At 43.6% G+C, this 12423-nt stretch overlaps 1 protein-coding gene across 1 annotated transcript in view; it reads left to right on the top strand.

Moving 5' to 3' along the window:
* Window positions 1–2256: 2256 nt before the first annotated feature.
* Window positions 2257–12423, top strand: part of CYSLTR1 (cysteinyl leukotriene receptor 1) — a 117459-nt gene continuing 107292 nt past the window's right edge. Inside the window, exon 1 of the mRNA XM_080366355.1 lies at window positions 2257–2361. Coding sequence (XP_080222481.1) covers window positions 2315–2361 — 47 coding nt within the window. The 5' untranslated portion in view covers window positions 2257–2314. The remainder of the gene's footprint in view (window positions 2362–12423) is intronic.

Here is a 12423-nt window from a genome sequence, read left to right as displayed (position 1 = left end):
TTGAGGAGAGGCCCTAGTCCTAATGACAGTAAGTACAAAACTACCAGTCATTCCCAGACTTTCCTGTGGAGTGTATTGACACAGCGTTCCTGCATCAGGATGATCTGGAGAGGAGACAAGTTGCTTGTGTGTTCTGGGAATTAAGGCAAACAAAGCATCAGTGCTCCCACATAGCCATACAAAGCATTAATGCTCCCATGTAGCTCTAGCCAACGTCCAGGTCTCATTGGTGAGAATAAAGTTTAATTGAAACTCACCAAAAACTTCTTACTGGTATTGCTAAAAGGAGTCTCCTTTTAAAAGAAACAGTCCTCCTCCTGGTTTCAAATGCTTGATATTAATTTTTCATCTAACTGTATCACCTGCAAATTAAATATGGCAGTGGACACAGTTTAGAGAACATGAGCTCGTGTGATTTGCAGTAAAGCATAAGACACATCCCTGAAAAATCCCTACTTATTCCAAATCTAGGATTGGTGCACATCTCATCTGAAGACTGCAGCACACACACTTCACAGGGCAGTGGTGAAATCAGAATCTAATCTTCAAATAGTACCAGTGAAATTATGACTTGTCACCTACTGGAGCTTTGCTGGGCAGAAAGCAGCAAGAAAGCCTTGGAGATAAGGACTGGCAGGAGCTGGGTGCTAGGGAGCAGTCCTCCCTTTATGAAAACAGCCCGATGGAGGATGCGGTTTGGGTGGGAACGGGGGTGTCAAGTCATCCACCCATCTTTGGTCATCAGCATTTACCATAGGGGCTGTGCTGCCGCACAGCAAACAGGTTCAAGCAAGTCTCCAGAAACAGGCATTCTACAGAAACTACTCTCAGGTGCTGCTGCTCAGCAAGAGTTCAGGTGCTGAGCAAAGCAGGTGCCTTGGCCCTGAGTGATTTCTGAGCAACTCACAAAATAAATTAATAGTTGCCTTCCACAGCAGTCCATAAGCTCTGTGGAGCACCCCACCGCAGGGAGTCTAAGGCTTCAGTCAGTTCGATGGGAAGAGGTGTTGTAATGCAAACCTGTAGTAATAACAGGTCAGTGACGTTTTGCTCAACAGAAAGCTGTTAAGGGATCTCCCTGTCTTGTGCCTGGTAAATATTTAGGAATTATTATATGTGTGCACGTAGTAACAAGGAAGCAATTCCCTCACCTCTTAGCTCCAATATCGTTGCGTGTGCATCTCGCACCTTGCTGGCTTTCTTGGTACTAGCAATGATGTGTTTCTCCGTCCTGACTTCTTATACTAGCACACAGTCATTTCTGTAGAAGAAAACAGTATGAGCTGGTGGTGTGAATCCTTTTTGGGCTGGGAAACTGGTGTAGGAGTTGATGACGTCAGTGATTCTGAACCTCTCTGTCTCTATTGTAGTGCCTGTGAGAGTTTCAGCACATAGAATCATTTAGGCTGGAAAAAGACCTTTAGGATCATCAAATCCAACTTTTAACCCAGGACTGCCAAGTCCACCACTAAACCACGTCCCTAAGCACCCCTTGGTAGGTGGGGGGGGGGGGGGGGAGCGGCTATAAAAAAGCAGCTCGTGCTGGTTTAACTTATCTTCCCATTTCATGCTTTATATTCTATTTTCTTTCTTTCCTATCTGTCCTACATTACCTCCCTCTTCTGACCCATTATGTCTGCTCCCTAGCTAGCTCTCATTTTCCCTCTAGTTCTTACAGCTTTCCTTCTACTTTACCTTTTTTTTTGTTTGTCCGAGCCTATCTTGCCCCTTCATGTCTCTTTCCCAGTTGTCTGCATGTCCCCTTTTCATCTCTCTTTTTTTTTTCCTTGCATCCTTAATTTCCCTGGGGTCAGGGGAGGGCTCTGAGCTCTATCTCTCTCCTCTACTTTTTAATTAGGTAGAAGCATTCAAGCCATTTAACCAACCCATATTAGCTGATCCCAACCTCAGTGCTGATTCTTTAATGCAGGGTAACACATTTCACTGGGTAAAATCAAGCTAAGGGGTAAGTTGAGGACTTGCGTTTGGGGAGCAACAGCTGCTGGGCAACATCCAGGTGGACTTCCAAGGGCAGGTAGATGGCTGCAAAGCCAGTACTAGGGCTGATTTTACCTTTAAAAGTGGCAAAAGACTCTGTAAGCAGGACCTGCCTAAGGGTGGGTGACAACTCTGTATCAGCAACGTGGCAAGTGTGGAAATGCAGGCTGCTAATGAATGCATTCCTCTTCAGGGTCTCCCTCCAGATGAAAGGCAGAAAAGTGTTGGGATCACCCTCATACCTGATCCTGTATCATCAGTCCTGCAACGTGCGAGGAATATCATCTGCCCACAGTCACCAGCCAGTGTCATCCCCATGATTACATCCTGCTTCTTACTGAGCATTGTGCCTTTGGATCAGAGGTAAGGAGTCGGTGCCTAGCTGTTGAGTATGCAAACCCCTCTTTTGGGTACACCATGTTTTTATTGTTCTTGAAAGATGAAAGAAAAAGATGTTTCATGTTCTAGATATTTACTCTGAGATGGGATGCTTTGTGGTTTTGTTTATCATGGTGTCTAATGAGCCATCCCAGTGACACTCAAGAGAACAGGGGAAGGCACAGGGGAGTGTGCTTAGAAATGGCCCTGGACCAGCCAGGTACCCTAACCTCAGCTCTTATTTAAATGTGCACCAGAGCTTCAAAGACCAAAGAGAAATATTGACATTGCCTATAAACTAAATTCTTGATATTTTGAAATAATTGCACAGCTGTTGTCCCAGCAGTTCTAACATGAAATGTGTCAGCAGTGGTTTAGCATCACATGGGCAGGCATGCTGGTCATGGTAGGATGACTGGCCACCTGAAGTGAAACCCAGCACACCTGGATATTCACAGTCAAGTAATGACCAGCTGCCTCCTTCCCACTGGTAGGTTTTACTTAAGTGTTGAGCTTTTAGAGAGGAAGAACAATGCTGTCAACATGTAGGCCATGGAAGCACTCATGCATGAAGCCCCTGTGCTAGTGCATGTGGTGGTTTGCTGCTTCAGGTGTCCAGACTGCAGGATATTTGCAGACTCTGGATATTACGCCTTGTTTTGTTGGTTTGACTGTGCAATTCGGTGAGTGTCTGGGGTTTTTGTTGTTTTAAGGAAAAACTGTCTGTCTCATTTCCATACTTAGGGAAGAACACCCTATACAAACAGCTCCAATTCTGATACAGAAATATAGTATGCAGAGAACAGGAACCTTGGCATGACCCCTGAGCTAGGTCTGGCTTCTTCCAAGTCCATAATAGCTCAGAACCAGCTCAGCAGAGAGCTCCTAAAGGCCAATTTCTTTTTTTTCCCTTGGGTTTTGGGGGATGGCTGGAGGAAGGTCTTCACAGAGCTCTCTGAAAGTTGCATTTAGGGTCAGCATCAGTCCTACCTGTGTCACACCTCTGAGCTGAAGCCACTGATGGGGGTGTACTTGTTCAGAAGCAAACAGATGGTATGCAGCGTGCTGGGCAGGTTTTGTTCTTTTCTGTATATTTCTAAATAAACAGTATAAATGCCAGTCCAGCTAATGGAGAAAATCCAGACTGTTTAAAGGGAGGTTAGGTTCTGTGTCAGCAATCTGTTCTGTGTCTTCCTCTGTCAGTCGGTGTGACTATAAAAGATAACTGCTTCAACATTAGGGACTACAACAGAGAAGATTAAAAATGTTTCTGCATGATTCTCCGAAGTATACACCCCTGAAAAGAAAGCCTCCTTTGTCTCTTGCCCTATATCTTCACTCGAAAGCTTGCCTCTTCCATTAGGAACATGTTTTAAGTGATGTATGGATATATAGGCCACCAGGGGAGAGCAGACCAAGAATTTGCAGATCCTAAAATGAAGGATTTTCACATTGAATGAGTTCTTACTTTTAAATAGATCAAGCTTAAAAATAAGCCCAGTTGTTCTTGTGTGTTCAGCATCAGATTTCCTGCAGAAGTAATAGTAATAAGGTATTTAAATAATGACCTTTCCCCACTATCCTAAAGCTAGCTTAAAAAGAGGTGGGGGTGGGGCCAGTGGGGAAGCTATGGAAATTCAAACTTGCCAGGCCATATGCGCAGGATTACAGTTTGACTATGAATCAACAAACAAAAGGAACTGGATTAAAAGTCTTTTTATCTGAATACACATCTTCAGCAGTGATCACTTGTAATCAAAATTCCTTGCCTGATTTCCTGCTGATGACATAAGACAGCAAGCCTGGCTGCAGTACAAGAGGAGCTAAACCGAACCTATTTTCCGTTGTCGCTACGGTGCTAGGAACAAATAGCCTTTTTTAGGATAGTCTCCAAAATACCACTGGAGCTTGCTAGTGAACACAGTCATTCAGCTTCTGAATTACCTGCATGCCTTTGTATTTCAAATTATCTTCTGTTTCCTTAGTTAAAACATTTGTTTCCATATGGGGATGGACCTTCCTTCCTCACTGGCTTCTTGTGTTCCCAGTGTGAACAAAAGAGCATGAATCTGAAACTTGCTATCTACCACCAGCTTTTTTTCCTGGGAAACTAACTGGCAACCTGGCAATCACTGTGATCACTTGGTTTTAGCCAATTGCTTCTTGAGGTCTGGAATTGTGTGAAATGCTATGCTTTCACTGAGCTTCGTCATTACAAAAATGACTGGGGAGATGGAGGATTTGTAAGAATTATTTTCTTTAGTCCTGTGAAATTACTGAGATGGGAGGACTTTTTCCATGGTGTGAGGCTGCAATCAGACTATGCTGTTCCGTGCAAAGTAAGATGTGACCTTGAGCTGCACAATCCGACTCTATTGATGAGCACCTCACAGTTCTGGCTTAGTGTTATAAAGCTGAGCTGTGCAGCTTTCATCAGCTCTATAAGGTGCCTGTAGGCTTCTCAGAGCCCCTGGCTTTGCATGTGGGGCCAAGCACATTAAAAATTAACTGGTTGAATTCTTCCTGTGAATGTGTCCTTTAACATATCTCTGAAAGTTTGTGATGTGGCTCAGCCTATCCAGTGCAACATCAATGATACAGATACCAGGCCCAGTCTCTGGTACCTATCCAGAGCAGCCATGCATAGGCTATTGCAAAAAGAAAGAAAGGAGGGGGGGTAAAGGAGAGTAAAAATACACTTGATATGTTTTCATGAGAGCATGCTGTGGAATATGCTCTTTCACTTTAAACTCTGCTTTGCAGAGGAAGTAAATTTGATCTCTGCTCCTTGCCTAGAGCCCTTAGGTTTCTTTCTGTAGCAGTCAAGTGAGACAAAGCCAGCAAAAAATATATCCTGTTCTAGCCATTGGTCTCACCCTGCTCCAGCTGCAACTGTCTGTTTAGCCTTACCAGATGAAATTTTACTGCTGGAGCTTGGGCTATGAAACTGAGCAAGTTTTATGAGGAACTGCTTTAAATCACCTGTGTTACCCATCTTCCCCTGGTGAAAAATTTAGCAGAAGAGCAAGGGAAAGAGCAGTCCAGGAAAGAGGTGTGAAAATACTGCCTGCAATGGCTGCTGAAAAAAGCACTGTTGGCTCACAGATCCCCCCACAGTGTTTGCTTAAATTTCCCATTTGAAGCACAGATGACTCTGGTGTTGCTCACCATTGCCAGATAAAGATGATTTTTAATGGTGAGATGGTACAGCTAAGAAGCACTGCATGAGTCAGGGCAATTGTACTGTTTATATGTAGACTGCTTCTATAGTGAAAAGCATTAAACACATCCATTAGGAGCACAGGCCATGTCCTTTCCTGCAAAGCATCCAGAGAGCACCCTTGTCTGAGACTGGTACCCATAACAGCTCTTATTTCCCAAACAAATCCCTTGTCAGGATGGGAACTCTTGCCTTGGATTCTCCCTCCCTAACACAGACAGAAAGATACAAAGATAGGCAGGACCTACTTCTGAGAGCTCCCACGCATAAGACAAGTCACTGTTGAACAGAAGGGTAATTCCAGCTGTAGCTGTTAACTCCACACACCACAAATTTCTTTATGTAATCAGGAACTTGTTCCATCCATCTGCTGTGTAGATTAGTTTGTAGCATTTCCTTTTTTACTGAGATGTCCTTTTTGTACCGCGATCCTCCAGCCGTGTGCTTTCCTGTGAGTCCTTCCCATGGCTCTGTACTGCAGCGTGTTTTCCCAGTGCCGGGGCCAGGCATTCGGCTCCCTGAAATCCCTGCCAATTCTAATCTGCAGCTCAAGTAACTTGGCACCCATTTCCCACAAAGACCTTCGGTATCCTACACCTCTGTGCACGCCTCAGATACTTACATTTATCTTTGCCTCATTAGGGCTCATCTGCTACAGAGTTTCTGCAGATGTTTCTTTATTTAAAGCATACTTTATGAAGGGAAGGAAAGGAGAGACACATGCAGAGGAAGGAGGTGTGTTTCATAGCGTTGCTTACTCTGAAGCAACTCTGATGCCAGGAAAATGTGCACGTCACTCATAATTCTTTTTGTCTCATCTGTTCTTTCCTCCTATTTCCCCCTCCAAAAAAACATCAACAGGAATTCCCTGCTTCCTTACTAATTACACCTCTGTCTACAATAAACCAAGAAGGTCTATCAGTGAGGCAGTATGTGGTCAAATGATGGTTGGAACCGCTTAGCAGGAAATTTGGTAGGAAAATACAAGTTCAGCAGCTTAGCAGGCTTTATTTTTAGGGTGCGTGAGCTTGTTTAACTCGGATGTAAACTGCCAGTTTTCTATTGTTGTCAGATGGCTCCTGTCCCACCAGGCTGAGTCAAACTGGTGACTCATGGGCAAGAAGTTGCTTTGGCAGTGGGTTGTGATTTTCTTTCCTCCTCCAGTCTGAGATGCTGAAGATGATAAAACCTCCAGCCTAAGATGACAAAACTTGTTTGCAAAACTAGTTTCCAGCTTGTTCTTGTTAAAAAAAAAAACAAAACAAAACACAACCTGTTTGTAATCAAAAAACCATTGCATTGCAAAACTTTTTGAAAAGCACCTGAGGTATTGAAGTTGGGTGCTTTTGCAGTTGGTGTGGGCTGTCTCTGCTCATGCTCTGGGCTGGCCAGGTGCAAGCCAAGCCCCGAATGGAAACAGCAGGGACGTGTTAGCTCAGCGTTGTTCCTTGGCCAGCAACCCCTGCCGAGAGCTGGGATTTATTAAACCTGGAGCACAGTGCTGTACTGAGGCAGGGACAGGGATTTCAGGTGTAAGCTGGCTGGCATCTAGCCAGCTTGGCAAGTGGATGTAAAATCCTGTGGAAGATTCAAGCCTGTATGTTATTTGGGGAAGTTCATGTTCCAATTCCAGCACACAACCTCTTTCTCTTTCCTCTCCCTCAGCCTTCCTCCTCCCATATCCTTACCCTCCTCTGTAGTACGAGCTACTCCTAGAAGTCACTAAATTAGTTCCTTGAGTTACATACGTGCAGGATTATCTTGGACTCCTTACTGTGCTCACTGCTTACTCTTCTGCCCTTTTGGCTCTTTAAAGCATTGTGTGCAGTCGGATACCGGCTGGGATACAGCAAGGGCATGCTTTCTGGCCATCGCCTGTAAAGATGAGAAAACCTTTACAGCATTTCTGGTGGTTTTGTCTTACCATGTGCTCTGAAGCAGGTTAGGGAGTCTGGTGCCTTGCAGGAGAGCAGCAGCTGAGCAGTGCAGGGCATGCATCACTTCAAGCACTCCCATGTCTTACACCCAGGTGTGCAGTAAAGCCTGGGTCAGTCTGTGCGTAGTGGAGCTGGAAGGCAGCAAGTCTGACTTGTTTTTTTAAGCTGTTTCTTCAGTTCACTTAGAAGTTATGTAGAAGTAACCAGATGTGACCTTTTTTCAGTTATCAGAGTCATCAAGAGGTGTTTGGATCTAATGACTTGTCACCTTGCCTGGCAGGCATATGGTTCAGAGCGCCGGTTCCCCTACATGTGAGCTTTCTCCTCTGCATTAGTGTACACTAGGCGTTGCTGTGGCAGCTATTCAGGCACCGACAACATGAATTGTTGCTGTCAGTCTTGAATTATGCTCGACCATGCCCCTTAAAATGAGTAGCAAGTCTCTCACTCTAATACAACTTCTTGTTCTGTAGATCTCATCAATGTGGAAAAAGATGGATGGCCTTAGCAGAAGGTACAATTAGAAACTTATTTAGTAGCCTACTACAGCATGACACTTACTCCTGCTTCTGGCAGGCTTACATTGGTTTAACTCTGTGACTGAAGTACTGAAGGGTCTGTTATGAGTTCATAGTTTGCTAACTATGTAAGTTTGTTTACCCTTTATTTTACTTCTAAAGGACCTTACTCATTGTGAGTTTCTTACTGTAGCACATACCTGGGCCCTTCACTAAAATGTTAGATCACACAGTGTCTGAGGTTTTGGTGTCAGACAAATCCACATGTGATTTTTGAAAAGCCCTAAATAGCCAAAATGTCCAGTTCTGCAGTTTTTATATCAAAGTCCAGCTCAAGGCCATGGCAGTCTGTCACATACAAGGACTCCTCGAGAACTCGGGCAATTGTTCTCACTGCTTGAGAGTGGTTATTCTGATTCTTATTTTTATTTTTCTCCTCTTTGGCCTTGTGACTGATCCATACACTCAAACCATTCTGCTTTGTCTAACAGAAGTGATAACTCCCCCCTCAGCTGCAGGCTTCCTGATAACCACAAAGGATGCGTTTAACAGTATTGTTTAGCTCTTTTCCAAGGTCGTGTTGCTATATCAGCAGAAAATACCCTGATGTGAGAGCTGGAGTGCAAACCCAAACAGATTAAGATAACTAAATAAAAATGGAGTATGAGTCAAGCTGTCAAAGGAAGGTGATTATTTGCTGCGGTGTGTATGCAGCCAGCTAGATTATGTAGCAAAACGACGTATCCAATGGGTTAATTTCTATATTGAACAGTGAAATAGTGTTTGAATCACCATTGATAATTTGGTTTGAACTACAGGTATGCTGCCTTTGTGCTGACTTCTAAGGATGAGGTGCTAGTCTTATCAGCTAGGGAGTTTCAGCGTTCAGGTGTTGTATTTAAGACTTCACATGGAAATCAAAATCCATCTCCACTACACATCTACCCTTTATTCTGGGAGAGGAGCTCTGGTGTGCTGACCTGAGCTGCAAAGCTGGCTTTAAGAGATCCTGTTGGTTTACCCCCACAGACACCCTCCCCTCAGTTGTGCCAGCACAACCATTGATGGTATAGAGCTCTTAACAGGAACCTGGTTAAATGATCCAGGTTAAAAATAAACACCCATTTTCGGGGGGAGGTGGTGGAAATAAGAGTTATTTTTAAACCACATCACTGCAGTGATCTGGTAGACAATGTGACCTCCTAAGCAGTTGTTGCACAGCTCAAGGGCAGTGGAAGAACAAGAGGGGTGTGGGCAGAAGAGCAGGCAGCAGCCTCTGAAATCAGTTTTTCTCCTCCACCTCTTGAAAAAGAGGGACAATTGAATTGTGAACAATGGTTTCAGAGAGTATCAATTAACCAACATGGGTTATATTTAATGGGGGAGTTGTAGAATAAATATTTGGGAATATGAGTGACTGCTGCATAACAGCATCTTATGTGGATCTCCCCTATCCTCGTTTCCACCTGTGATCCCTAGCTGCTACACTGGTTTGTAATGATGAGATAATATATGGGAACAAGATAGGCATCTGAACTGCCAAACAGCAGCCGTATTTATGGCTGTACCAACTTCATGACAAACGGGTCTTGCCAATATTCCCCTTTCTCTTGAATTGGGTTGGTTCTACCATGCAGGTATGTGTTGTTTCACACATGCAAATGGGAGAGGGGTTGGAAAAGGAAAAATTACTCTCATGAGCAACACTAAGGGAAGATGCACTTCAAATTATATAATTTGCAATGTAAAATCTTTAGCGAAGGAATTTTAATAGGAACCCTTGGCCCCTCTTTCTGTGGCCTCCTAGCTGTTACACATGCCAAGTGACCACTGCCAGTAGCAAAACCAGCATAACCAATGACCAGAAACAGAAAATGCCTTCTCCAGATACTACTGCTAGAAGAACATTTAGCAGGATGTGATTGTTGGACTTGAGGCTGAAATTTGTTCTCCGGTGTATCTGAACCCCTTTTCCTGCACAAACCTGAAAATGAATTAAGGTCACCTCAGATTACTTCCTGGGTATGGTTGCAGTCAGGTAGCTAAATGCCTGGATTTATACTGATTTTAAGAAGTAATTTTGCATACTTGATATTGTTCACATGCAGGAAACTTTCTTTCTCTCTGATAGCTCTACAGCTGTGTGAGTGAATCTCTGCTGTACACTCAAGCTCTGTATGAGCGGTGCTGATCATGCTGTTTATAACAAATTTTTTTTGCTAAATGTCTATATTGCCTTATCTGGAGCAGCGTGGTCAGCATTTGACATTGCTGAATCATGCCCTATGCTTACACAGGGCTTTATTGTGGTGTGGTTTTTTTAGCCCAGGTTGTGAGTGCATTACTACACAGGTACTGCACAAAACTGGTATGGACAGTGACAGAGCAAGCTAGAATCGGTAATATTGATAAATGACAGGATGCCACTGTTAGAACATAGGATAATTTTTTTCCCTGGGACCTGTGTAAAATTTGTGAAAATATTTCCCAACCCAAGACTACATCTGTGCAGTGGAAAGCAATCCTCCCTGTGATACCTGTGTGCTGATCCGATGCTGTGCCATGGGACACCTCTATTTAAAGCACTTTAACCTACTCCCTAATGCAGCTCGTATTGATTTAGTACATGAAATAACACCTCCACTGTGTATCTGCTGCTAACTTTGCATTGTTCAAGTGTGCCATGTGGTTCTCAGACTCCTTGTGTAAGATCTCAATGCTCACTTTTGCCGAGATGGCTTTTCTGCCATCTCACTTCCAGAGATAACACAGCTTGATGCCAGCTTTGGAAGCAGCATAGTCCTTCCAGTGGTCAAAAGATTAATTTTCTACCATTAGCGTGAGGACACAAATTTTGTGCTATGGTTGAGTTTGAAATTAATGTGTAACATCCAAAACACCAAGTCTAGAAAGAGGTTTTCTTTTTCCCTTAGAGAAGATACCTGCCCTCTCTTCCTCTTTGGGCTGAGTGTGTGTTACAGTAGGAACAGTAAACAGATCACAACAGATAACAGTAACAGATTACAAGAGTAAACAAACTCCTTCCAGCAAGGCATGGGAAACAGAAAATGTGAGGGTGAAAGAGGGACTGCAGACATGCATGCTGAAGGGAAGGGCAGTTGTGGAAGGCACAAGTGAAGACAGAAGGTGTTTTGGCAGCGCAGGTTCTGTCTTTGTCATCCTGTGCTGGAGAGAGAGATGGGAACTGGGAGAAACAAATTTATTGAATATGTTCAGTGGCAACTGCTTTGGTCTTATCTGTCTGTTGTGGTCTTAGGATGCTGAATCTCAGAAGTGATCTAGTGAGTAAGTTCCAAGAAAGCATTCCGTGACTGCAGAGACAGTTGAGGTTAATGATGCACTGCCTCAGAAGCAGCTGGGAGGATTTGTATGAAACGAGAAAAAGGAATGACTGGTTTCCCATGCTTATGGTTTCCAGGAAATTCTCCATGTGTGCTGGATGTACTCAGTTTGAGATCTACAGAACTTAAATTTAAATATTATTGCAGTTGATATATATATTTATAGAAGTCAGAGTAAATAAGCACACTCACACATACTGTTTTCCAGAAAAAACTTTCCTTTTTCATTATACACACACATGCACACACATACAACACAGATACATAAAAGAACAAACAGTGCAAAACATGCATGTTGTTAAGTCCTCTACAATATTTATATTGGTCAAAATCCCCCAGGCAGAGAAAAGCTAGCACAGGAGTTTCTTAGGTACTGGACAGTGAAGTATTCTGGGAAAACACATGCACAGTGATCCTGAAGAGAAACCACCCGACTCTTTGCTTGCCCCAATGTTTTAGGTGTGCGTGTCCTGTTGTTTTTGTATGGAAGTTAAACTTCAGAATCAAATCCACGAACAGCCGGCTGTGTTAAACACTACTTTTAAGTGAAGTGACATTTTCCAGAGGAAAAAAAAACAGGAATGGCACTATGCTTTGCTGTGAAATGTGCCCATTTTGTAGAGGTTAAAATCACTGTCTTAAATAGCAAGCTTAAGACTGTATATTTTCTGCCCTCCCTTTCTCCCAACTCAGCAGGGTCCAAAACTCCACCAGCCCTTTTCATTGTGAGGACCTCCAGCAGACATAGACCTTTGCAGATGTCTGCATCTGCTCTGTCTACAGCTCTGCTCCGCAATCCTTCACACATCTGTTGGTGCAAACTCACTATGTTTCACTTCTACAGAGAGGGGCAGAACAAGTTCTTATTAATATACCCAGATATTGACAGAACAAACAGGAAAAGGAGAAGATTCCAGCAGCTGAAATCTGTACCTAGGGAAAGGGATCTTTGACCACTGCTGTGGGGCGTAAATAATGTGTTTTGAGTAGATCTTCCTCGCTTTCTAGGC

This window comes from Falco punctatus (genome assembly GCF_963210335.1).
Source record: "Falco punctatus genome assembly, chromosome: 15".
In the NCBI taxonomy this organism is placed as follows: Eukaryota; Metazoa; Chordata; class Aves; order Falconiformes; family Falconidae; genus Falco; species Falco punctatus.
The sequence above is the reverse complement of the archived record's forward strand: the minus strand, read 5'-3'. Positions and strand labels throughout refer to the sequence as shown.